The sequence below is a fragment of the Lagopus muta genome, chromosome 1 (genome assembly GCF_023343835.1).
Source record: "Lagopus muta isolate bLagMut1 chromosome 1, bLagMut1 primary, whole genome shotgun sequence".
Classification (NCBI taxonomy): domain Eukaryota; kingdom Metazoa; phylum Chordata; class Aves; order Galliformes; family Phasianidae; genus Lagopus; species Lagopus muta.
This window is the reverse complement of record NC_064433.1, coordinates 79,832,282-79,859,904: the sequence shown is the minus strand read 5'-3', so window position 1 is coordinate 79,859,904 and position 27,623 is coordinate 79,832,282. Positions and strand designations below refer to the sequence as shown.

General features: G+C 47.8%; 1 protein-coding gene across 1 annotated transcript in view; it reads right to left on the bottom strand.

Moving 5' to 3' along the window:
• Window positions 1-1,236: 1,236 nt before the first annotated feature.
• Window positions 1,237-27,623, bottom strand: part of FSTL1 (follistatin like 1) — a 43,172-nt gene continuing 16,785 nt past the window's right edge. Inside the window, exons 3-11 of the mRNA XM_048941650.1 lie at window positions 15,284-15,388; window positions 14,020-14,149; window positions 12,951-12,983; window positions 11,278-11,408; window positions 8,505-8,623; window positions 7,583-7,695; window positions 6,298-6,408; window positions 4,641-4,738; window positions 1,237-4,376 (exon numbers count right to left, since the gene is read on the bottom strand). Coding sequence (XP_048797607.1) covers window positions 4,332-4,376; window positions 4,641-4,738; window positions 6,298-6,408; window positions 7,583-7,695; window positions 8,505-8,623; window positions 11,278-11,408; window positions 12,951-12,983; window positions 14,020-14,149; window positions 15,284-15,388 — 885 coding nt within the window. The 3' untranslated portion in view covers window positions 1,237-4,331. The remainder of the gene's footprint in view (window positions 4,377-4,640; window positions 4,739-6,297; window positions 6,409-7,582; window positions 7,696-8,504; window positions 8,624-11,277; window positions 11,409-12,950; window positions 12,984-14,019; window positions 14,150-15,283; window positions 15,389-27,623) is intronic.

The following is a 27,623-nucleotide window of genomic DNA, read 5'->3' as shown; positions in this document are numbered from 1 at the left end:
TAAGCATGCGTGTTGCACATGGCAAAGTATTTATAGTAGAATCTAGCTAGATTTGTAGCAGACACTTCCTTCTCGTCCACCTTAAAATCCTGGGAGTTCTCGAAGCAGAGATTTAAGTCAGAAAATAGACCTATCTAACAGCTGAGCACTGAATGCCCAGTGAATGTCAGCACTAAGACAGCGTGCAGAGCAGCTCATAGAATAAGGATGTCCTGTGAGCATTATTTGGTACAGTGTGAAAAGAGCAGAACCCAACCGAAGACAAACACTGCGAGCTTTTCTTCTTGACTAGTTCAATGCTTCTTAACTAGCCCAAGGCTTCTGATCCGTCCTTGTAAGACAAGTTTACAATACTTTTACTCATTATTATTACTTCTGAGTTTTCCACTTGGTCCGTCTGTTTTGTGAAATGCACTGCCCAAATCAGAAGGTTCTGAGACCTCTCCAATGCCTCATGGACAGAGTGACTGCACCAAGCTTTATGGCCTGTATCCCTGCATGCTTCCAGGTACGTTTTGCTCTCTCTCATCAGCATGACCCTAACTCACCTTCACCTTGTGATCTGCTGTTAACACCAGTCTTTTCCTCTGGAACACTCCCTTATATACCTGCCTGCATGAAGCAGGAGAAATCAAGTCCACAGAGGGCAGAACCCTAATCTGACACTGTGCACTGTGCTGTACAAACAGAATCACAGAATGACAGAATGGCCAGGGTTGGAAGGGACCTCAAGGATCACAAGTCTCCAACCCCCTGCCACAGGCAGGGCCACCAACCTCCCCATTTAATACCAGACCAGGCTGCCTAGGGCCCCATCCAACCTGGCCTTGAACACCTCCAGGGATGGGGCATCCACAACCTCTCTGGGAGCCTGTTCCAGCACCTCACCACTCTCATAGTAAAGAACTTGAACACATAACAGGTGGGCAGCTGCTAGGGGAGCAAAAAGAATTCTGAATTGATTATAAATCCCATTGCTCAAAGTGCACGGCTGGGAGGTAGTTGTGGCTGCAGGCAGTGCCTCTGCCACTGGCTTAGCTTGTGGTTGCGGCTTTCCACTTCTCTTTACAGTTTCACCAGCTGGAAACCACAGAGGGTTTGCATCTTACATTTGTCAAATGCATGGAGATCTGTGTACAAATGCCACCACAGGATGTGCAAAATGCAGCTGTTTTTTGTTTGGTTGGTTGGTTTTGGGAGATGAAAATGAGGAATTGAGGTAAAAAATCAAACAAGTGTTCTTTTTTAAATTTTATTTGGCAGTAATATCCAACCCCCCGCCCCCGCTTCAAAATATTACAAAATCAAGTAAAATAAGTGCACTAAGGAAACCTACAGAATACTGATAAACGTCACACACATACAGGAGGGAATATAGAGGGAAGAGTAGGACTTGTTTGTTTGTTGCTTAAATTTGTTTTTTTAAAATAGTGCCTTCCCTGCCACTTGCAGTCTCTACAGCAATTGTCCCAGAGGGCAACACCTGGAACTCAGCACTGCCTTCCTCAACAGCCAAGTCACCCTGCAGATGACAGCTGACCCCCCTACCTGTTGTGAGTAGGCCAGATGAGAATCTCCAAGGATATCCAAGGCAGGTGTTTCATGTGGTTACCAGTTAGCCTTTCCAACCACCATCATTCTCCACAGTCACATATTCCCTCTGGGGGTACAAGGAGGGAAAAGCTACCCTGGTAGCACTTCTTTCCATAGGGGCACATTCACTGCACCCCAACACCACACTGTCCTAGGCTATGTTACATGGCTTGTTAAGAGAGCTTAGCTTGCCTTGCCTGAAGGAGCAGCCAACCCCTGGCCTCAGTCCAAGTGCAAGCTCTGTGAATCCTGACTGCTAGCATACAACTCCCCAGCCTACCCCAGCAGGCATCCTCACAGACTGCAACATCTGCAGGAAGCAGGAAAGGGACTGGAGAATTAAGCCTACAGAAGCCTTTCTGCATAGATGTCTCCTGCACCATGCTTTGCTTCTCCCAGTTGGAGATCTTCCTGCCTGGACAATGAGATGTTCTTCCCATCCAGGGAAAGCCTTTAAGGCAAGCTGTTGTGTTTTTTTCTAAGGCACTTCAATGATCCAAGCTGCAAGGTAGTGAGCTGGGAGGCATGAGTTGGGGCAGAATAAAGCAAAACATTTATTAACTATGTTCCTGTGACTCCAGAACCAGCACATGATGCTGCTTTGTCCCTCTCTAAGGGAGGAGCTAGGAGATGTCTAATGAGTACTCCTGTTCCACCAAATATCTCCTTCAGGGCCACCAGAACACAGTGACTCGCAGTGTAGCCCTGCATTATTTGCAGCTCCTAAGGACTCATCCACTCAAATCACAGGTCCTAGCTTCTCAAATCTGGATCTTCATGAGAGAAGAACCCCTGCAAGAACCAGCCCCATTCTGCACTTACTGTGCCAAAACATCCAAACGTGGCACACTAAGTTATGATTCCCACAGCAGATGTGGCACTGCATCAGTCAATGGAAATCCTCTGGATTAACATCAAGGACACAGCTCAAAGACCAGACAACTTTGAATAATCATGGTTCTCAGGAGAGACCACAGGAGGGATCAAGCTCTCTTCTTTTCCTACGTTTGCAAGACACCAACTCAGTCTTCTTCTTCAAGGAAAACACTGTGCCAGCAAGGAAAGGTGGAGATGCAAGCCCTGCTGATCTCCTCTCAAGCAGAACGTGCTTCTGCTGATGCAGGCTGAGTTTCGCTTCAGTAAGCACTATGGACTGCAAGACACCTGGCAACAATTGCTGAAGTTGTTCAGAAACAGGAAGATAGAAGTCACAGGCAGTCCTCTCGATTCAGGGATGTGCCACTGCTTGGGATGCACAGCAGGGACATGAAGGGAATGTGGACAGAGGATGCTTACGTGTGTAAGTATATGAAGTACACTAGACAACTGCAGGAGAAAATCAGCTGGGTGTGAGGCTAGAGAGGTGACTGTCAACAAAACAGCTGTTCATTTTTAACTAGGACCAATGCTCTGAGAAACAAGATATTTGAAAATGATCTGCAAAAGGTAGTAAAAAATGGTCTGATCAGAGACACTGAAAATTGTGTCAGTAAGAAGGGTTCTAGCCCTGACCCTGAACACACACTGGAATTAAAGCTGAACGCTTCTGCCTTATCCCAGAGGGAGATGGAAAACCCAAGATGATGGCTAACAGCTCAAACTTCAATTGAACAGTTTTCTATGCAGTTAACCTACTGATGGCATGCCTCGTCCCTCTGTCTCTAGACTACCCTAGGTCCCTCTGGGCACTTTAAGACTCTGGGCATGTGGTCAGTGCTAGCCAGGGGAGCAAAAGCCAAAGAAAGCTGCAGTGTCAACCTGTGTCTAGCAGAAATTACATCCAGCCCTGCCTCTTTGCTCATTGAGGGACGCTGCAATGCCCAAGTGAGAAATACCCTGTAGTGCAGGGCTCACAAGTTGCTTGCTTGTGGTGACTTGAGTGCAGTGTGATACAAATTGTGCACGGGGCATTACAGCACTGTCACTAACAAAAACCCACAGGCTGGGTTTTTGTGAAAGATCTAGAACTACGAAACATACAAATGCTGAACCACTACCATAGGAAATAAAGTAATAAAAAACAAAACAAAAAGGGGAGTCAGCATGTGAATGTGATAAGAAAAAATACGATAGCACCTTTAAGGAGGGGGCAAGGAGAGTCAAGAGTGAGATGAGGTCAAAAGGAACTGTGTTGTGTTGTAGCCCACAATGTACTGGAGGAGCTGCTGGGGACAGTCTGGTGGAAAGTAAGGAGGAATGTGCTGGACTCCTGCCAGCAGCATGGCACCATGACTTCCAGGTGTCACATGAGGCTGACCAGCTTTGAGGAGCTCAAATCAAAGTGGAGGGTAAGCGGGGCAATGCCCTTTGCTAATTACGCCCTGCAGCACGTATGCTCAGCCAAAAAACTGCCAGGCCTGTGCTGGTGCTGACAACTGTGAATTGAAGACCCCCCTCTTACATCCAGCACTGACCTCCATCCTTTCCCCAGATCTAGGGGAACAAGAAATCCCCATTAGCTCCTGTGAGAAACCACTGTGGAAGTGTCCCAGGGACTGCTGTAGCTTCCCCCCAGCCTTCCAAGGCCCCAGCAACGAAGCTCCCTGACCTGGTGGGCTCTGCTCCCCTTTCCTGGCCCCATTCTCTGTGTATTACAAAACAAATAACCCATCGCTATACAATGTAAATATCTGTGACTGGGCAACTGTAGCAGACACTTGTGCATATTGAGATCAGAACTGGAGGACAGGGCAGCAGGTTGGGCCCATCCTCCTGGGCTCCTCCGATATGGGGGCCCCTTACATCTCCTTGGTGCTCATCTTCTTGGTCTTCTCAGCCGTCTCCTGAAGAAAGAAAGCACAAAAGTGAAGCTTTGCACTGACATGGTTTGGCAGTGCCCTGACATTCTTTGGTCCATCCATGAGCAGTGACAACACTGTTATATTCCTCTATGCCCCACGCTTGTATCTCTTCCCTCAGACAACTAAGATGTCTCCTTGCTGAGTTCCTCCATCTAACAGAAGCCTCCACATGGCAGAAGCAGAGGGAATACCTCAAACAAGGAGAGACATTTGTAAGCAGATCAATCTTCCCAGCCTCATACTAACCTGATGCTTTTGCAGCTCTTGAACATATCTAGCTAGCTCCTCCTCAGTCAAGTCTTGACCAGGCTGCTGTCTGTGAGCAGTCATCTTCTCATTCTTCCCTGCAAACAGAAATGGAATTCAGTTTTATCACAAATGCAAATTTCATGGACAGAACCATGGAAAACAAAAAGAAGCAGACCAGCAAGAGTATGCCTCAGGCCATAGCACACCTCAAGTTTAGTGAGGCTTTACATAGTCTGGCCAGATCTTCCTTGAAAGAAAATCAGTGTGTGGCTACCTTGGACTTCAGAACCTGGGCTTCTAGACTGTCCCCCTATTGACCTACACCATGATAACAACGTGATAAGAAAGAGGCTGCACTCTGCTCTCCTCTGCTGTTATTTAAAAAGTAGCACCTCTAATAAACTCAAACATTTTGGCTTCTTGTAAGGAATACATAGAAGCTCAGTGCTACACAAGTACAATGGTGCTTAATGAAAAGGTAATTTTGCTTAGTGGAGATGCATCTTGCTGATGCATCTGATCTGATTCCTTGGTTTCATTATCTGTCTAACAATAACCTCTGACCCTTCTACTGCTCTGACACAGGCAGAAAGTGAAAAAATTGCTGTCCAACTGTGTGCTTCTGTCATGGATGCAAGGAATTAGGTAGGCATCAACACTGGGTGTAACACTGCAACTTTGAAGATTGTTTCTGGGCAGGCAGAAAAGAGTCTCTCATTTGGTTGCTTAACCTCTCACAGCTCCGCAAGCAACTCTATGAAGTAAAACAGTTACATTTTCTGAGGTGAATTCCTGCTGCAGCAGCCTAGTCCAAGCTGAGAGAATCCCAAAGCTTGCGCTGCAGACTAACAGAAAAACATGAAAGAAACACTGCACATACAAACCCGATGCTGTTTTCCTCTCTCCTCTCCTGCCCAAGCTATGAGATTCTGGCTGGCTATAGATCTGAACGTGCTGCTGACAACTCCAGCACAGCACTGCAAACAAAGCTCATACAAAACTTCGGTTTCTGGGGAAGAAGGCCAGAAAAATGCAGTGCAGTGCTGAGATGGTGAACTTCATTGTGAACTTTTAAAAACAGCCCTCCAGGTGAAGAACAGATAAACCAACAACCCTGCCTTTACTACAAACACTACCTCCCTTCATCTCTGTCACAATTCTTCTGCTTTACAGTTCTTAATGCAAGAAGCTAAAGCGCTTTTCTGACATCACTGGATTAAGTCTCATTTATCCATTCCTGGGGCATGACTCCTGTTTTTCAGATACTATAAATATAAATACAGTGAGGATACATATAGAATCAGATGCCCTGCTCACACCCACACATAAGGTTGCAGACAGGAATCTACTTGGTTTGTGCACGCCCCAAGCCAGCAGGATGCAAAGCAGCTCTGGTCTGGAATATCTGCTGCTGAATTTTCATGATATCAAGCTCAACCTATAAAGCCCAGTACCATTGTTCCCAACTCAGTTACACACTTTCTGATTACTAGAACAGAACTAACTTGGGTCTGGCCATCTTGGAGCAAAGGATGATGGGAGAACCACCAACAGAGAAGGTAACAAAGAACATTAGCGAGCCCCTAAAAAGCTGGAAAATAAAAATCCCTTTGCACAAAACCAAATACAATCATCCTCTGGAAAGCATACAGACCTTCACACGTCATTGCAGTGCACACCCAGTTCCCACAGGCACAGACGCAGCGGTTGCACTCCACCTGGGTCTCTGCTCCATCCTCGTAGGTTTCATCTTCCAGGGCACACTCTAGAAAAGCACAGAACAGGGATAATAGTTGTACCCTACAGATCCAGGAGATAATTAGAGAGAGGAGGTACAAACTCACTCTCAAAGAGAAGCTGGGAGATACCTTTGGAAGAGGCCACCAATCCACCAAAGATTTCAGGTGGACCACTATGACAGAAATATTCACATTGAATTCACGTGTGTGAAATTAGCTCCAAAACAATTATTTGGGAAAGTCATACACTTTGCTTTGTTTCCTCAAAAGCACACATTTCAAGTTCTCAATCCCAAATGAGATCTTGATATTGGGTTTGCTTAAATGTCCTGACCTGCTATATGCAGAAGAGAGTACCCAAAGTGAAAGTTTTGGTTACTGTGAAACGAATCCCTGTTCCAACAGGGTAATTGCTGGGGAAAGCGTGTGTGTTTGCTGTAGCCCTAAGAAAGGAAGGAAATAAGAAAAGCTCTCTCATTTTAGCTCACATTTCTTCTCTATTATATAACCATATAACTATAATCCTCAAAGCACTTAATTGTGGTGGTTCAGTGAAAACCATGCCCTCAGGGATAGAGATGGCATCTCTGGCTTCCTACTGAATATCCCCTAGGAAGCACAGCTTGGTGTCACTGCAGTGGATGTAAATCCAGCACCTTTGGACCAGCAGGCGAAAGCACCCCCTGAGGAGATGATTAGATGAATGGCTTGGCACGCCTGGTCAGCAGAACACTAAGCTGATTCCACGTAGCACTGAGCAGGATTTGGAAGGATAGCGAACTTTGAGACGCTCGTCAGGGAGGGTTTCTGTGTGAAAGGCAGAGCACAGCAGGACTTTGTTCTGGTCCAACTTTTCTAAGTTATCCAGACATTAACTCTTCACATGATTCATATCCGTGCTGTTAAATACATGCCTTGACGATCAAAGCATACCTTATCCATTTGACCTACGTCCCTGCTTCTAAAATCCAAACCTTTTAAATCACATGAGCTCTGGGCGCTCTGGGGGAAACAGCACTATGTTTGACAATTTAGGGATGGGAGAACAAGGGGTGCTATGGGATAGCAGGTAGGGCACATATCAACATTAACTCTGGGAATGGAGTTACAGCATCCAATGGCTAGCTCAAACTGGTCCCTTTTCTCTGTTCCCTTACCGGGACCCCCACTAGTTCCCCAAAACAACTGAGGAATTCCTACTTTTCTCCGGTGGATTAAAGGATGGGCTGAGGCACTTGAGAAATTCATTGAAGCTGAGCTTCCAGTCAGCGTTTTCATCTGACAGCTCGATGAGGGCATCTATGCAGAGTCCCCTAAAAGGAAACACAGAGGCATGTCCTGCACAGGGCTGTACCAAGTCGTTCCTTCCTCTACTGGCTTCGGCGTACAAACAAGTTCAACCAGTCACTGGCCTCAGAGTATGGATGAGTTGAACTAGTAACAACTAGGAAGGTTCTGAGATGCCAGGAACAAATGTCTTCTGCAAGAAAATCTCCCTGGTGTAAACAGAAGAAAAACAGACACCTTTCTCATGGCTCCTGAGGTGTGCAGGGGCTGGTATTCAGAACAAATCAGGTAGCAGGAATAGCACCCTGCTGACATCTACATGCTGTCACACAAGTACAGATGAAAGCACAGTTCAATCACAAGCAGTCATTGTCTTGCACACAGGGGCACAGAAAAAGGGAAAGTTCTGAACTATGATTTCATGTGATGGTTGCACCAGTTCTAATTACAGGCTCTCCATGAACTCTGTTCTCCCACCATCTTCCTTGCTCTGGATATAGCTATCAGTCAAGAGGCAAGCATGGAAAAGCCAGTGGAAAGCCAAATCACTAGGAAATAAAAAAGACAAATTTTCTCTCATCCAACTCACCTCCTGGCTTCAAAACTATTGAGTCCAGTGCAAAAGAGAGTTGGAATGTATGGCCCAACCTGAAGGCTAAGGGTAGGACTGCTCCTTTTGGTGGCATTCATGTCTAATTAAGTGAGAAGCCATTTCACATACAGTTAGATTTGCTGATTCTGTTTTTCTACCTGCTATTTTCCACATTTGTTTTTTTTCATCCCCCCTTTTTACCATATCTGCTCCTGTCCTTCTGGCATCCTGCCCATTGCCCACCTGAGCAGCTTGTTGGTCTCCTGGTCCACGTAGGTTGTGATGTTGACAGCAGTCTCATTCTGCTCCACAAACTTCAGGAATTCGGTAGAGTCCAGGCGAGAATCGCCATCATCAAAGTTCTGTAGGGAAAGATGGAAAGATGTGAGAGGGTCTCATCTGCCAACTCAAAGTACCCCTTCCTTATTGCTCTTCCATAGGTAATTAGCATTTTTGAAGCACTAATGAAGCGGGTTGCATCATCCCTGTTTTTCACAAAGAACAGAGGCTTAGAGAAAAACAACATATCCACACTAGCATCAGAAATGGGAGACCTGGCTCTAGCTTCCTGCTCGCTGGTAAGCTACACTGCCTCTCATTCACCTCCTGTTGCTTGATTTATGGCTCTAACCCCATTCTTTCTCTTTGTTCCAGCCAGCTCCCAGCTTTCTTATATACCTCCTGCCTTAAAGCAGACCAGTTGTGCTAAAGAAGGTGTCAGCTTTCCAACATGTGTAAATCCAAAGCTGCATACGGACTGTGACAGTGACAAAAGGGAAAATCACAGGAAGCAATTTTCTGCTGATCCCAAAGAAGGAACAATTTAATGCAACAGCTAAACACCTTGCCACCAGCTTCATAGGGTCCTGACAGGACTCCTGGCACTGACGGGCAGGATTTTTAGCCCCAATGTCCTGGCTGTACTCCCACTACAGTGATTGCATTCTGCATCCCTGTTTGGAGATGTCATATCACAGTGTGGGGCACGCAGCAGGAACTGCTGGGCCCCCTCAGAGACAGCTGCATTGCAGTGAAGGGAAAATGAATCCTGCAGGCAGACTCCTGCACGAGATGCTGGTCAGCCTCTGCCATATGACTTAGGGCAGGTCACTGTACCTCCCTGAGTAGGGCTTCCAGGAATGCTCAAACACTGTCTGCTGCTATCTCTGGTTCAGGAGAAGCATGTAGGGCTAGGAAAATATCCGCCTGTGCTGAAGCTTGTATATAACTGCCCCACTAATATATTTCAGCTTCTGCAAGATGTTGAAGTCTTTCTCTCTGTTTATTTTGAAAGTGGCCACGGCTCTCTTAATGACCCAAACTGGGTTAAGGTAGTTTGCTTGGCTTTCAAGAAGACAGTATGCATTTACCTGATCCCCGAGAGACACTCTAAGCCACGGCAGTTTTTCACTATTGGTCTAATCTCTAATGCAGGGTCCTTCAAGGCCAAGGCCTGCCTGGCGTTTGACCCACATCCCAGTGACTCACACAACGCACGATTCCAGAAGGGAGAGAGCAACATGCCACATCTGCAAGCTCCTCTGGTCAAGGAGAAAAGGGAAAACCTTCACCTCCTCCTTGCCTGCAGTGTTTATTGCCTGCAGGGCAGGAGTCAGGCCATTGCGGGGCAGCGCGGGGAGCTGTGGGCTGGGCGAGGCAGGCAGCTCAGGCGAAACAAATCTGTGTGCGCGTGAGTTCATTTAGCTTGCATTACTTGTATATCTCCAACTTGCTCCAAGCCTTGAGTTCTGCTTTAAATGTATTTCAAAGCTACTTGGCTGTTGACATGGAGGATTACCTTCTGACAGAGAAGGAAACTTGGTCCAGGAAACGGCATGGCTTTGTGATGGAAACTTTTGCCCCCTTGTGCCTGGGATCACTGCTCCACAAAAAGGTGGAAAATAAGGGAATGTGAAGCTGTCTGCCTCTGAGCTGTGGGTTTTCAGCAGCGGGTGGCTGACAGAGGATGAGTGGGTTGTGCACAGCAGTGGAGCAAGCCCAGGGCTGGCTCATGTGTTTAAACAAACCCCGTGGCCTGAGCAGGTCCCCTGCAATAGAGGTTGAGGACAGCACGTGTGTGAGGGCATGCCAGGGTGCTGGCAGACGCCCACAGGGTGCCTGAAGCAGTGGCTTCAAGTGAGTTTCCACAGAAGGGGTAGAATTAATGGCTACAAAGGTGAAGATTCTCTCTGTAGTGCGAGGACTGGCTCCTCTGCCTCACCAGGGGGTGCCATTGCCATGGCAAATTTGCTTGCAGCGCTAACTCCTGTCAGGCACCGTTAATCTCTCACTGTCAACAGCTTATGATTTAAACACTCTCCCCCTTTCCCCACCTGCTCCTCCAGCTCCATCTTGAATGCTTTGAAGTCTTTATCAGGAGCCGGGTGTGAGGGGGAGGGAGGCAGCAGTGCATGCGGCAGGAGCATGGCAGAAGCGTGTGATCTATGGGTTATAAAAGGGGTGGGGATAGGGTGAGGTTGACAGGGAAGCATTATTGCTGGGGGCTCACAGGCAGTTCCATCTCCCTGCAGAGCACCAGGAAACCACCAGCTCCCTGCCACAACTGGGCCACAATCCACACAGGCACATATTCCCCTTGAAGCTCCCAAGCACACCTTATTTCCACCTCAATGTGGCCTTGAGGCTCTCAGGAACAAAGGATCAGCAGCACTGCCACAGCTCCCTGCTCCTTCTATCTGTATTGCCAGCACTCCCAGCACTCATCTTTCCTCCTCTGGCAGTCCTTTGCCTCTACGATCAGTTCTTCGTCTCTTACTATGGGCATACTGGGCCTATCCATGTTCCTTTTCCTGGGACACATTGGATGACAGAAGACAGAGGTGCTCCAGGTCATGTGCAAGTGGGTCTGTCAGTAGCTGCTGCAGGCAGCACAATGTAGGACACAGCAGGCCTCCCTGGCTCCTGTGTCATCAGGCACATCTCAATACCCCAGCTTCTTTCATGGCAGCACTGCTGCTTTACAATGACAGGTCAAGAAATGGCAGGCTCTACTTGCCTTGAAGTACTTGTCCAGGACTTCACTATAGTTGCTGCCCTTGGAAAACCAGCCGTCTGGGATAATTTCTGCTTCCAGCCACTGGATGACACGGCGACGAAGCTCATCCCTGTCCGACTGGTAACAGACAACTGTCGGGAGAGAAAGCAAGGATAAGAGGAACAATGTTGGCAGGGATATCATAGAGAGATTACGAGAAATAAAAGCCAAGCAGACAGTCCTGATGGCAGTCTGCAGGCCCCTTGAAGATGATCCGTGGCCAGATTAAAGGAAGGCTGCCATGTGCTGAACGGTGGATGGGCTGTGGGTGACACCATGTGGCAAAGCCCAAAAACGACACTCCTGCCAAGCTGCCTTCCAGTACATGATACCTGAGGTATGGAACCTAGGACCAGCTGACTCATCTCTGATTGAGGGAGGAATGCAAATGACTGGCTCTGGTCAACGTCCCTGGGTTTTTCGATGCCAAGCACTCAGCCATGAGCCCTCAGATACTAAAACCCCACTCATCTCCAACATCAAAGACCAGACTGAGTGAGCCTTCACCTATGCCCTTCCCAAATCTTGCATTTTAGGGCCTACGTCTCAGGAGATTTTGCTTCTTCAAAATCCTGGCTTGTCCACTGTAAATTACAGGGGGTCAAGTTGTGTTTTTTTCTCAGAGCTCTCCAGTCACAGGTATCGTTTTGTATGCTAGTTACAAATGTGGTATTCAGAAGCAAAATTGAAAGATTATCCAGCTTATTTGCACTGTCACACCTGTCCAGAGGTCAATGGAGAGACAAGGGGAATCTCTGTGCACTCGTGCCACTTACACACACTCATGATTTCCTTATGAATCCAGTGACTACAATCACAACTGGATGGACCAATAAAAACAAACACCTACAGGGTATTTGTTTAATTTTGTGTTTGTGGTGTTTAATTTTGAACACCTTAAAACTGAGGTGATGGCTAGGTTCTGACACAGTCCTTTGCCTTAGGCTTGTGTGAGGGTTTGCTTTCATTTCTCCTAGGAAGCTGATGTTGATGATTTTACAGCTCCAGGATTGATAAGCCATGGATACGAAAAGGATCCCTTGGTGGAGCACAGGTCATGGCCCCAAAATCTATAGTCTAGGTACACAAGCAAGAGATAAGGAGAGAAATCAGGCACAGGGAACCAGACAGCTGATGGGTGGTGGTTCAGTTACACCTCCTGATTCCCCAACAATATCCCATTCATTATGCAGTGCTGCCCCTCTGCCACTGGGCCCGTCAGTTACCTGCTCCTGAAACAAAGCTTCCTTTTATAAGAGTGCTCCTGGAGCTGGGGAGGACAGTAGCACAATTCCTGAATCTTTGATCCCTAAGGAACTATGTATCTCGTTCCTCAGTCTGGATGATGAACACAGCTTGTGCCCCTAGGGGCAAATTCACACTTCACCTTGTATGCTCCCAGAGTCCCTAAGACTCTTCAGCGCAGTTAGGAGTCCAGGAGTACCCAAGAGTGAGGACTAAAAAGGTCCCTGAGAGTAAGGACCAAAAAGGTACCCAAGAGCGAGGACCCAAGCCCTCTTATTTCTGCTCATCTATCATCTCAGGCTCTGCTACAGCCAGTGCAGAAGTACTCAGAGCCAGTTCTCTTCCCAAATACACACAGATTCCAGCCAGACAAGGAGATGGCTTCTTACCTGGACTCGCAGCTGGTTTCTCAGACTTCTTCTCTGTTAAGGGAAAGACAGAAGAGAACATTTCTGATTCAACATGAAGAATTATGAACTTCTTCCTATCCTGAGTGCCATTTGGGTAAGAGCAGATGAACATGGGAGCTTTTGGAAACAAGAGGAACACAGAGATTATGAAGGGACTGGAGCAACTGTTATATGAGGGGAGGAAGGCTGTGACTTTTCATCATGGTACAAAGATGGTAAAGGTTCTGAAGGATAAAGTGTGTGAGGAGCAGCTGAGGTCCCATGTGCGCTCAGCCCAAAGCACAGGAGCTGAGGGGAGGCCTGATGGCGGCTGCAGCTCCTCACAGGGAGCGGAGGGGCAGCGCTGAGCTCTGCTCTGTGTGACAGCGACAGGGGACGGCATGGAGCTGTCAGGGGAGGGCAGCTGGGGGTGAGGGACAGGGTCTGCACCACAGGGCGCTGGGCATGGAACAGCCTGCCCAGGGCTGTGGGCACAGCACCAAGTGTCAGAGAGCAAGGAGTGTTTGGACACAGCTTTCAGAGATAGGGTTTGGATTTCCTGTGGTGCTGTGTGGGGTCAAGAGTTGGAACTGGTGATTCTTGTCCCTTCCAACTCAAAATATGATGTTTCTATCCCTTAGTTCCTTGTCCTTGTCTGAGATTATGTTGTAGATATGTCTGCCCCCAGCTCTGCTGCCAGCATTCCTTTATTTGGCCACAGATTTTGTTGATCCTTGCCCTCATCTTGGGACTATCTTCTCACCTTGTTATCTCTATGGACTTGCCTGGAAATTCTGATCTATGGACCCTGGTTACCACCACCACATTTGATACTGACCCGATGTCATGGCTCAGCTCAGACCTAGTTCATCATAACAATTGTGCCTGGTGATTTGGTATCAGTTGAACCTGGGTACCTTTTCCAGGCTTGCCCTGTTTACCTTGGCTGGCAGTTTTGGAACAGGGTCCTGGTTGGCAAGGCCTCTGCCTTGCCCTGTTATCACACAACGCTCTCAGCTCTCTGCCCTTTAGAATAGCTGTTCCTTGCTGCTCCTGGGCACAGGGTTACCTTTACAATGGCCATCGTAATCCACTTGGATCTTGGAGCCAGTGAGGCAGGCATCTCGGTGCAGCTCACAATGGTTCAGGTACGTCTTGCCATTGCTACCACACACAGGCCTCTTGTGAGGTTTGCATTGCTGTGAGAAAGCCAGAGATGAGAGCTTTTACCTGCCTCTTGGGGGCAGCAATGAGGAGGAGGCACATCCCAGGTTCAGCCCAGCCCAAAAAGCCTCTCACTGTCTCCCCAGGAAAAGCCACATGGATTAGACTGTAGATGTGGATTCAAAGGCTTCCCTGCATCCCATCCCCAGTCAGCAATATCACCGCAGGACAATCCGGGAAGTGGAGCACAGCAGAAAAATCAAAACTTGGTATAAACACTCAATGCAGTCCTACAGCTGCAGCTCTATGTGCACTGAATGTGTCTGACTCAAGGTTTGCCCCTCTGCTTGCTCAGCTCTGCTACAGCTCTCTGTAGGATCTGCTCCACCTTTCAGCATCTGAATTTAGACCATGTTGCCAGCCAGCAGCAGACAGCTCAACCTACAGAAAAGTGAGAGCTCACCAGTGCCATCAAGCAAGGTGCAAGCTTCTTTCTCCTGCATCATTCAGCCTGGCCAAGCCTGGCCAGTCAACAGTCTCCCTACCTGCTAAGGGACCAATTCTCTTCCCAGAGCCCGGGCTGGCTGTGTCTGAGTTGTGGGCTGAGAGGGAGGTAGGAGCAGAGAGCCCAATCCCAGGAGCCAGGCAGGAGCAGTTTGAAAACATGGAGCAGAGCAGAGCAGGGAGACCTTGTCTCCACAGCTGGGAAAGGCTTTTCTAATCATCACTGGCTCCCTGCTGGAGGAAACTATTCATGCTCACAGCACTCCACCACAATTATTTCCATTTTACAAAAGCTGATTTTTTAGTAGGGTGCTTGTACCCTCCACAAACAAGCCTCTGGGCAGGGAAAGCTGTCTTGGAGCTTTCTGACTCTCCTTCAGTGCCCTCCACAGCCAGCTGGATATCAATACCCCACGAGGCTCTCCCAACAAAAGACCTCCAGCCAAGTCTGCCATGCCTGTTAAAGATGTGCGAGCATCACAGCTGCAAGTCCCAGACAATGTACATGCTGCAGGGCTCCTCCCTCACACCATGCAGCAAAAGGCCCCGCTGTTTGAAGAGCTGCTGTGAATTTGCAGCTGCTCCAAACCAGTGTTTGTGATGCTCCCAGTGACTGAAGTGCAGCCCAAGGGCTGGGCGGTGCAGGAGCTGTTCTGTCCCCATACCTCAATGCAGAGGCAGGTTGGCTCTCCTTTCTCTGTCACTGCACATTCCCGCCCAGCTCCGCAGAAAACATTGGCACAGATTTTGGATTTGCTCCTTGGCTCTTCCTGCAAGACATAAAAAAAGAGGCACAGAATACATCAAGTCACCCAAATCAGCAGCAGCTGTAAAATATAATATATGTAACTTCTGTGCTGGAACACAGAGCACCAAGCCAGTAAGGCACAGATGACAGAACAGGACAGACATGATGGCAGAAGATGGATGGCTCAGACAACAACCAGGGGCAGAAACAGGAGCTGTGGCCACAGCCCCAGCAATAAAGGCTTTCCTTGGGGTCAATCCTGGAAAATCACCTAGGAGAACTGGAGCGAACATGAGCAAAAGAACGGCTAGCAAAAACGGCAAGAGTAATGCCCTCGAGTCAAGGACTGCTGCCTTCAAATATTCTCCATGGAGGGCAGGCAGCAGAAATGTCTTTGCTCAAAACATTTAAGAAGGTGAACATGACCCTGGAGAAAGGTGTGATACCGAACAGAAGGAAGAAATTGCCATCAGGCACCAGATAATGCCCCTGTCACAAAAGAGCAACACAGATCTGCAAGGCCCATTATCTTGCCCCCACCGGCCAAGACTTAAATGCTTCAGAGAAGAAACATTGCTGTGGATAATTATAAAGTAACCTTCCCACGGAGGAGTTCTTCCTGGTTTCTGACAGCTAGCAGTTGACTCCTGCCCTGCAGCACAAATTTTGCACTTCACAGTTTTCTCCCAGTTGTCACAAAACTCCTGTTGTTCGTACCAATGTCAAATCCTTTTTTTTTTTTCTTTTTCTTTTTTTTTTCCAAATACCACTGCATTCCTTAGCTGCCGACAGCTACCAGGGAAGATTCCCACACGTTAACCACGTTATCAAAAATAACACCATTTCTTTTCACCAGTTTATGGTCTCTTTTTACTTAGACTCTGAAAGGAGAAAATGGTTCCAGGGGCTCTGATTTGGAGACTGTGATTTTAACTCATGCCTTGCTATTCATTTCTTTTGTGACTTTTATTTTATCCCACAATTCCCACCTATAAGTGTCTGGTTCAGGGCTACCATCTACCTTCCACAAGAGTTTGGCATCAGTCAGAAATACGAGGAATGTAAAATAACCAATGAGACAACTTGATCCCATCTGCTCTCTAATACACAAAGACTTTTCCCCTTCCCATCTGAGAATCATTCTTCAGAGAACCTCTGCTCATTCTGTTATCTTCATACTTCCAACATATATCTTTGCAAATAGATGATATAGATGATGAAAGAGGAGCAGAATCTGCCTGAAGAGCATTACTGATACGTACAATGACAAACACTGAGCACACCTTTTGTCTCCTGCTGCCTCTTTATCCCAACAACTTTTTAACTTTTTGCTTTCAAAGCACAATTTCATAGCAAGTTGCTGCTTTCACTGAACAGCCTCCAGGGATAGATGGAGCATTACCTGAGTGACCTTGCCCTGGCCTTCAGAATAATCCACCTGCTAGCCTGCTGCGCACTCATCCAGCCAGGGAGCACACAGCTGGGACAGTAACCAAGACAGTGTTGAAAGAATGGAGGACAACAGTGGGGACTGTGAGTGAGGCTTTACAACCTCCACCCAGACTCTCTGGTGGCCTCACAAGCGCTACCAGCCTCTCCAACAACGCCATGCTGGCTTTCTATAAAGCTCCCTCGTTGGAGCCATGCGAGCCCAGACAGTGAGGGTAAGGCACAGGAGCAACGGGCATAGAGTGGGGATGCTTCATCAGGAGCAGAAAGCTTTTCTGCTATCAGCAGCAATTCTTTTTTCCTCTTTTGGTATCACCATGTAGAAATCTGCAAAACAGCTGGAACCCTCATATTATGTTGTCCCATTTCTGGACACACTCAAGGTTGGGCTGGACCTGGGGGTAAGAGCAACGTGAGCTGTAGGTGGCCCTGTTCCTTGCAGGGAGTTGGACTAGATGACCTTTAAGGGTCCCTTCCAACTCTAACGATTCTATGATTCTATAATGCTCTGTGTGCTCAAGGCTTTGCACTTTTGCCCTGCCTGATGTGCAAGGAAATCAAAGCTCTGTGGAGCACTAACAGAAAAGTTCCTCTGGGAAGCAGTTTGATACATTATACAAGCCTGGGCACTTCATCGATAAGGAAAACTAAACAGCAACAGGATTATGCCTGGGATTGCAGAACTCACATGAATTCTTGTGCCATAGACTGACAAAGGGGTATGGATGTAAGGTGTGCCACTGGCTAACAGCGCTGCCTGCACAGCTCCCAATCCAACTCATTATCACCCTTCACCCACAAAACTTAACGCTTCATCAGCTGTTTTTTGCATTGCAAACAAAATTGTCTTTGCAATGCCTCTTCCTTAACACTGAAAGATCTGGAGACACAAGGCACAGAAAACTACAACAAGAAGCCACAGCTCCTGACTGCCAAGACCTCTCTCCTTGCTGTTGTGAGGCTGCAGGGAGAAACATGATGTGTTGCAGCAATCAAAGAGAGAGCTGAGCGTTGAGAAAAAACTTAGTTTGTGCATTCCATCCCATTACCCAAGCGTGCTCTGGGCAAAACAGTTTTTGCAGAGGTGCTGGGAGAGTAGGTCCCATGTACACTGGGGGGAGCACAGAGCATGTGGTCTGTCACCTGAAGCCACTTGTGCTTCTGGCTCTGGCAGCACATTTCTCCCACTGCTCTCATTTGGGACTAACGAGCAAACCTGACCTAATTCCTGTGGCATCCCTTGGGTCTCTAATGCTCTGGTGTGACAGGGCGGAAATCTGGCAGCAGCACAAATGGAACAGATAAGGAAACAAGCAAGCATCCCCAGCATTAGGATGACCGTGAACAGGCAGTCCAATAAGCACCGCTATTTCTCTTTCTTAGGGCTACTGCTTCAGGGCATCTACAGAGCTCTGGAAGAAACCCTGCACAAACTACCTTTAAGTCTCACCTAGGTTTGTTTTCAATCATCAGAGATAAGCTCAGTGCATGGGTTTTGAATCATGAATACTATATTACACCGCATCGAAATCTGCACAATGTACCTCCCCAGGCAACATCACTGTTAGGAGTATAGAGGGCTGCAAAGCAATCTCTATGCCCTGCTCTGGAAGGAAACCTGCCATCAAGCCACAGAAGCCATCACATCACGACCCAGCTGTACCGTCCCTAAGCTCTCTACTACCTGGCTCCAAGGCAAAACCAACTGCATCCACCACCATCCTGAAAAGCCTCTCTCTCTGGCTTCCAGGAGCACAGGGTGCATGTCTGGCAGCTCAGAGCAGCAGAGGCATCCATGGGCAGCTCAGAAGGCCTGAAAATGGGCAGTCCCCAAAGCAATCAGGCAAAAAAAAAAAGGATAAAAGGTCAGGTTTGTGAGACAGATCCCAGGCCAGTGATGCATTCCTCAGGGGACTGCAACCAGACACACTGGTTCCCAACACTGACAACAACCTACTGAAAAGGTGTCAGCATGAGCTCTGCACAAGATGTAAAGGCGCCCAGAGCCATTAAACTTTCAGGCGCCCTGCTCCTCCACCTCCCTGCGGTTCCAAAGCCCTTCTGTGAGTAGCAGAACTAATGAAGCCCAGCCTCCAGCAGCTCTCTGCACAGCCTGTCAGCCAGCACAGGGCAGCTCATGAGCTCCTTCCTCAGGGGCTGATCCATGGGTCCCTCTCATTAAGCCGGTCACCCAGAGCCACAGGAACAGCTGGGTCCTGTCATCTCGGAGGCCTCAACTGCTCCATCTGTGGCAGTGGAAACTGGCTGATGGATTGGAGAGCCGCTGGAGGTGAGGGGCAGGAGAGCACTGACAGCATCCCAGCACCTCTGCCTCCTGGGGGATCTGGGAGAAAAGTTTCCTTTGCAGTTTCACTAAAGGGAAACAAGCTGGAGCATATATTTCCACCTGTGCTGGATACACGGCGTGTTCCCAGAAAACCTATGTGTGAGAGGAGGGGGCCTGCAGCTCCTGCAGCTTAGAAGAGCACACCAGGGTGCAGAGATTGAAGCTAAGCATACCCCAAACACAGTGCAGGCTGTGTGACAGGGAGCACAGCCCAGCACAGAAGCCAGGCCTCCCTCGTGTCCCACATGAGCAGGCAGGAGCCAACAAGGAGAAGGAGGCAGGAACTGCAGAAGGAGGCTTTTCTCCTGGTAACCTAACAAAGAGGACAAAGTCATCTGCCAAACAGCTGATTTCTCTTCCAGCAAGATGCTGCTAGCTAGCAGCAGCAGCCAGGCACACCTCTCACAGGGATTCCTCCTTGCACGAGCTGTTTTCCCTTTTAAGCTGTAAGGAATGTCTGCGCTCTGGCCCCTACAACCTCTTATTTTCCATCACAAGGCAATGACCGGTGAGGCCCCATAAGGGGAACAATGACATGGGAGTCTGGGAAAGAGGAAATCTCTGTCACAAACAAGTCTGGAAAATGGCTGCTGGAAGGCAGAAAGGCTGTGCTGGCATTGCTCTCGCTGTAGAACCTCGCTCTGCTGCTCACCCTAAAAACCCCTTTGCAGTCATAGCCTTGAACATAACACAGACCAAAACCACGCTGCCTCGCAGCGCTCATCCCTCTGCCCATCCCCACTGCCCTCCTGGAGCAGGGACTGGATTCCCTAGTGCCACAGTCCTCGGCCTGCAGCCCCCATAACTGAGATTAATGAAGTTAATCTCATGGGGGCTGTGAGGTGAGATTGGTATCCTCACCCTCCCAGGACAGACTGGAAAAGAGAGGACCGTGGGAGATTTGCTCAAGAGCTGGGCTCAGCACCCCTCTCTTCCTGGTCTGGGGCCAGGACCATGCTGCGACATGACAGACAAACCACAATCCCTGCTGGGGCACAACCCTCCTTCCCAGACCCCAAATGCCCAAGGCCAAGCTATGTTTTGTTACAGCTGGACTTCTGGGAACCACAATTCTCCATCCTGTTTTGCTTAAATCATAAAAGCAAGGCAGCATTAATTCCTGAATGTCAGCAGGAGGGGACAGCATACAGAGCAAGCCACAGCACCTAGGAGCAGGCAGAGGAAGCCCCTACTGTAAGGGGAAGGAAGAAGAGGAGGAGGAGGTCAGTCTCCTTGGGGCAGGCAGGGATGGAGCATTTGTCCCTGGCTTCCCAACCCAAGCAGCTCATAACTCCTCCTGTTAAGAAGCACAGACGGCATCCTCTACACCCCCTCTCCAAGCACACCTGGGCTCAGCAGTAAAAGGAAGTTTTCTCTGTTGGCAGCATTTTCCCAAAGAAAAAGGTGCTTTCCAGTCCCTGCCCACAAAGCTCAGTACCAGAGCCCTAACATTCTCTGCCCCATTTTGAGGAGCACTCACTTTGTGGTCCTTCTTTGCTACTCAATGTGAGGCTGTTCACACCATATACAACCAATCTCACATACTCTCTTTAGCCCCTAAGCCTCTGGTGGGCTGCAGTTTTTTCTGTGATAGGCAGCCCTTCTTTTATCCTTCAGCATCTCCATTTCCACACTCTCACAAGCTACTGGGATGGTGTGTGTATGCAGTGATTAATTTCCAAACAGGACCCAGATCTGCCACATTTCTCAGCCATCATCTGGCTCCAAACAGAGGGAAGAGAGAGACAAGCAAGTCAGCATTTACTAGCCTATGGCATCTCCTCACCTCTTCCAGAAAGCGGAAGCACAAGAGGAACACGGAGTGCTGAAAGTGCTGAGGTTTGCTAGCAGCCTTGGGCTTCTTGTAAAAGAGACCTCAGTAGTTTTGTTCCCATCACTGACACAATGCTCTTATGATCCTCATTCCCAGCTCCGTTCCTTGATCCTGCTTTACCCAACTCCTGCCACAGCTCATTACAAAAAGCAATGGAAACTGCTATGGAATGGAGGGAAGCACTGAGTCAACCTGTGTGGGAAGGAGGTGAGAACAGCATTGGGCACAAGCCAGTTTCATACTTCCCAATTTCTAGCCTTGGTCGCAGACTTGCTCAGCTCCTTGCTGATGCAGAGCCAATTTGGGGTGGTTATCAGACTAACAAGGAAATCTGAAAGCAGAAGCAGAGTAAAACAAAGCTGCAAGGAGCCTGCTTATCTATCTACCTTGCCAAAAAGGCACAGCTCCATGAGAAGTTAAACAGTGTCCCCATTGCCAGAGTGAGCTGAAAGCAAGTCAGCCAAAACTCTGCTATCTCAGAACCTTCAAAGTGCAAACCAGGGTCTCAGGAGGTTGGCAGATGCCAAAAAAGTTCTCCAGATTCTTGTAACCTCTGTTTTTACTACCAAATACCTGACAGCTGGCAGAAGATCATGTGTGACTCCTTGTCGGTACTGGAAAGAGGAGTGGAAAAAAACACTGTAAAAATGAAGTCAAGATCTTTTCTACAGGAGGAAGGAGGGGAGGGCTGAGCAAGTACATGATCTGCAGTGAATGGCAGTGCACATGCAATGAGGACAATCCTCTGATTAAGAAGCAAGAGAAGCGATCAACAACTTCCTATAGTTCCTAAGGCTGGGTAATGCTTTTCAGACAGAGGGATCATTCACTGGGAAATGCAATCTGAGGCAAATTTGTACCTAACTGGGGCAACAGTCTCAATCCCAAAGCAGTTTCTAAATTGAACTATTCTTTTTTTTTTAAATGTGCTTCATGAAGTGTTAAAGAAAGCAAAAAAGTTAAAGAAAGCCAAACAAAAACACATTTTGGTGAGATTAACTTCTCTTTGTTTGACCAGCTCTGGTTTATGTTGAGAATAAAAGAAGAATTTCAACTGATCTGAAATAAATTTTCTGTTTTGCTTCTTTGATTCAGCTAAAGAATTAGAAAAAGTCAATTATTCCCATGGCTTTACTCCTAAAATATCACCGCTTATTGTCTAAAGCAACTTATTCTTCCCGTTCTTTCATCTCCTTCCATCTGGCCCTTTGTGACAGTGTCTGGAAATAACGAAGAACTGTTGCAGACATCCCTTGCCCCGCTCTCTGCAATCATGGAATTTTTTTCTGTCTAGCTTGGAGGACTGTTGATGCTGACTCCCATGGCTTGACTTTGAAAAAACAAACAGAAAGACAAAGCCGCAGTTCCCTTTGGTGGCTACATTAACCCAAATAGATGCTGCTGTGGGGAAAGCATCCTCTCCTCTGAGTCACTCCAGCAAAGCAAACAGCGCTGATTTAATGAGGCGGCTCTCAGACAGGATTTTACTGGGGAAAACTCCCCTCTTCACCTGCTCTGCTCAACCCCTTTCTGACACTCAGCAACGTCTCATCGGTCCTGTTCCCCAAAGCCGAGCAGCCTGTGCCCATCTCACTCTTGGCAGCAACCCAAGCACTCGCCTGCCCCTTTTTCCACTGCTCAGGAGGCAGTAAGGAGGTTATGGGGACTTGCTACCAGTCCCTGGGCTAGAGGGAGAGGCGGCACTGCAAGTGACCCTGAGGCTCTCTGCACTTCCTGGAGCCCCTGCTCCTGGAAGAGAGATCACTGCCTGAACTGCCTCCAAAAACACAACCTCTTCTCTAGCACTTCTTGAACTCAGCCCAGGATGTTTTGCTTTCTGCCCTGCGGCCTGGCCAGGCTGTGTTTTGGAGATGAAAAGCTATGAGCATGCACAGCTCCAACATCCTTATGCATTCCTGGCTTGCTGGCTTTCCTCAAAATCACTGTGGGTGTGTGCTGTAGGGCAGAGCTGCCTGCCTGCCCAGCAAGAGGGCTGTGGCTCTGTCAGACAGCATGCTGTGGAAGTGTTTGGGCAGTCCTTTAAATCCTTGTTATGTTTAGGATAAGAATTTGGGGTTTGGTTTCTTTGGTCAAATCTCCATTGTTTTTCACTTGAACAACATGCCCGTGGTTCACTCTAAGAAATTGAGGTGCTGCTCTCCTAAGGCATGGCTCTTAGCTGCCCTCCCACAACACTCTCCACCATGAACACTTGCCATTAGGTGACACAGTCCTTGCAAGGCTCGCCATGATATCACAAAAGGGACAGAGAGGCGCCTCCTGGGTCATCTTCCATCCCCAAGCTGCCAGTGGCCCTTCTGCATACAGCTCCACTTACATGATACTACATAAACTATATTATTTTTTGCCTTTCTCGTACGCATGGAAAGACTGACTTCAAAACCCTCTCACAACAATGAACTTTCCCCTGATGTTGTCTGACTGTATTCATAACCAACTCACACCTATTTGCTCATAGACTACTTCTAAACTTTGACTTAAATAACACATCTCTCTCTTGACATTTCACTCCCCCATCATAACCGCTATGAAGTAGGAAAACATATAGTAACAGATGTCTATCTTAATAAATAATGCTCTTCTATAAAAGTAGTATGTTTTTACTGTTATCAATAACATTTTTAAAGAAGCAGGGGATAGAAAAATCTTCTATTGTAATGGAAACGCAGGAGACTGGACAAACTAAGGATGAAAATGTGCAGTGTAACCTCATTTTATAGTCAGAAGAGGGCCAATAAAAATTTCATAACTGCATTCATTATTTTTGCTATGACGCAAGCTTACCCAGGATGATAATCAGGAAGATAAGTCACGTCTGCCAAATTCCAGATTTCTTCCAGAAGGAATCCTTCATACAACAAGACGTCACATAAGATTAGGGATGAAGACAAGTAGAATGGATTTGCCCTTTGGTTACATCCATCCACCTAGGAATGAAGAGAATGACAGCTGCTTGCGGGAGGCAGCTTCAGCTGTGTTTGAGAGCTTTGAAAGGAACAATTCCTTTTGTGCAGGCATTTGTAAAGCTCTTTTTTCTTCATTGGGATCACACATTCACTCTCCTCTTCTTCCCTCCAAAACTCCTCACGATTTTGCTTCCCAGAAAGATGGTGAAGCGCAGAGCACCGGTTCTCTGCCTCAGGAAGGTGTCCCATGCGCCTGCTCAGCACAGGACCTGGCCCTAAGCAGCCAGCAGGCTTCAACAGATGTCCCCAGCTGAAGGGAGCAGACGGCACACACTTAGCTGTCCTCTCCCAGCTGAGCTGGGTCTCTTCAGGACAAAGGTGAATTCCATTCTGGGAATGCAGGAGGGATGCAGAAGATGGACTGGGAAGCGATGGAGGGATTGCACTGTTGCCTCCGCTGCTTTCTGCAATTTGGGTAAGTAATGGACTTCTGTCTCTAGGGCTGCTAATCTGCTTTAAATGCCTCAAAGAAAGCAAACAACGGCACAAGAAGAAGGCCTGCAAACAAATCCATTTCATAATAAATTCATTTTGTTTTCATTCCATTTCTCCTGCTAGTAAAAAATTTAGGTGAAGGTAAGCACTTTTTTTTCCCAGCAATCTCTGTTGGCAGTTGGCTAACGGAACAGAAAGTTAAGCTTCTGCCATTAAAATTCCACAGTATTAAATGCCTGAGCAATGCAGAATTGTCCTTGAAGTTGTGGGTGTAGGAATTTTACATGGGAAGATAGGAAGACAAGAGGAACTTTCATAGATGTATTTTACTGCACAGATTTCCACTGCTCAGAAAAACAGATATTTTGAACCAGAGACACAACCTGTACGCCAGATAAAGTGAGTTATATGGGCTTTTGATTCCATGCTGTAGTTTTGGCTTAGTGTCACTAATAGCCAGAAATTGTACCCATTCAAAGATTCCTCAATGGCATGCATGAAGGACCTCAGTGTCAGCCCATCTCTGTGCTAGTGTTCATAACAAACCCATCAGCAATACCTGGAACTGCTCATCAAAAAGCAAGGAGTAAGACTTGAGTTCAGAGTACTAGAGTGAATTTAAAGCAGAGAAGCAGAGGGCTAAGATTCACCAGGTATTTCAATAACCTTCCACGTCTAGGCTAATCCTAGCAAAGCCATTTGAAGTTCAGTGGGTGACAGCCATACCCTAGGGCGGCTGCAAAAGCCACAAAATGGCTGACTGAAAGCATACCCTTACTGAACACTATGTAGGAAGGGAAAACGGGAGGAGCTCAGCAATTCTGGGCCCCAGAACCATGTGGAGCAGGAGCACGGCCCAGAGTGGTTCAGCACAGATCCACCAGCAGCAAGGTCTCAGATGTGGCTGAGAGCTTAGCAGTGACCACTTGTAGAAAGAGCTACTTCACATGCAACCATCCTCACCAGGAGGTAAGACTGGGTAACAGCATAGTGGTGAGCCAGCAGTAAAGATGTCAGCCCCGTTATGGGTGGAATGAGTAGCACCCAACACTGAAAAGCAGCTGGACATTTCCCCTTACAAAACCATCTTTTCCACTGCTGAAAACTTTGCCAGCACTGAATTGCTGAGGTTGAAATTTTCCATGCCAGGTGTTTGCCCCAGGCTGACTTTTCCTTTTTTCAAGTGTCAACAGAAAAAGGTCAGTGGTTTCTGAGAACAAGATTAAGTTATTTTGTGTGTGTTCGAGGAATTGTTGATGCTGTTTTGCTAAAAACACTGAATGATTCTTGGTGTCACTGCATGAGTCTGAGTCGGGCAGGGGAGTCACCTTGGTGCCTCTTGCCTGCGAAAAGCTACTCACATCTGTAGTGTCTGTGCTCAGACTCTTCTCTAGAATCTGTTGACACTCCTGAATTTTCAGTCACTTCTAAGAATAATCCTGTACTTTACAGCTCTACAGATCCTGACCACTCTGCCCAAGCACTGGCTGAAAGCAGTGACCATGCTAGCACTGCTGTAAGACTTCTCAGTTTAAAGCAGGATTTGACAGGCAGCTGCTGCCTGAGGTACAGTGAGGAGCTATGAGATGAAAAACAGGACCACATTGCATTCTACGTGACACTTTGCAGGTCATCAGCTGTTACAGGCAGCACAGCTGATGCCAGAAGAAAATGGTAATGGAAGACAAAGAGTTAAAGGGTGGAAAAATGAATTAGATGGTCACATAGAAGAGGCAGGCATAGGATGCGACTAAGATGAATGAGAAGAAGGCAGGGCAGGTAGGACTTGACCATCCTCTGGAGCTAAGGCCTGATCGATGGGGAACTTGGATTCTGTGACAGCAAGTCCCAGTGTATTTAGTTTCCTTACCTAGCAAGCTGCATGGTGGGATACAGCTCAGAGGCTGGATGCTCATCAGCGTCAATCAGATGTGCATCACTCAGTGCTGCCAGCCAAGAGAGGGAAGCGATTGTCCCACTCTGCTCACCATCACCTCAAGAACTGTGTGCAGCTTTGGGTGTCATAACGTAAGAAGGACATAAAACTGTGAAAGAGCATCCAAAGGAGGGCTATGAAGGTGGTGAAGGGTCTGCAGGGCAAGGTGTGTGAGGAGCGGCTGAGGTCCCATGGTGTGCTCAGCCCAGAGCAGAGGAGCTGAGGGGAGGCCTGATGGCAGCTGCAGCTCCAAGCTGCGTCAGGGGAGGGTAACAATGAGGGTTAGGAAAAGGTACTGCATCAGAGGGTGGTGGGGCCCTGGCAGTGGGCACAGCCCCAAGCTGTCTGACTGCAAGGAGTATTTGGACATTGCTTGAATTTTGTGTGGTCCCATGGAGCCAAGAGCTGGACTCAATGATCCCCGTGGTTCCCATTCAACTTGGGATATTCTGTGATTCTATGATACTACAGACCCTCTACGTGTGATGGTGGTTGTATCTTGCCACTCACTACAGCTGCTCTTGGAAAAGAATTACAGCTTTACATTTACAGAATTACAGAATTACTGTTGCTCGTTAGGGATATGGACCCTGTGATTGCAGCCACATCTTTAGAAGAAGCATAAAGAGGTGATGACTTTGTTTGCTTGTTTGTGTCTGTGGTAAGAAGGATGTAACAACTCTTACTGTAAAGTTTGATAGCTTCTCGAGTAATTAAGCAGCAGGTGCCCTAATAGGCAGAGACAGATGATGAAGCAGAAGGCAAAATGTAATTACAGATTCCCTGCATCACAAAGGCAGACAGTACTGAGAAATGCCAAACCAAGCTTGGCCCCACTGGTCCCAGGTCTCCTCTTTCCCAACACCCACTGCTGTGCTTGCTCCTGGAGGGTCAGAGTCTCTGGGCACAAAACACTGCCTCCAAGTGTCACTTGCTTTGATCACCCAAGCAACCGCCATCCAAGCAGCAACCATCCTTCAGCAGAAATTAAATTTTCATGGCAGCTGGAGCTGCAGCTCAGTAAATTCACACCCTGGAGCTCAGCAACATGTGATGGGGGGCATCCAAAGTGAAAGAAAGGCAACGGCATGAGACAAGTGACAGGGTAGAAGCTCATGGAGGAGTGGTACCTGCACAGCAACCATTGCTTCCTGAGCAATGCAAGTTATTGCACCAGTCCTTGGGAAACACCTCCAGAAATCTGAAAGCTTATGGTGGCAGGGGAAGATAAGATCTCTGCACAGAAAACAGATCCCCTAGGAAGACAGA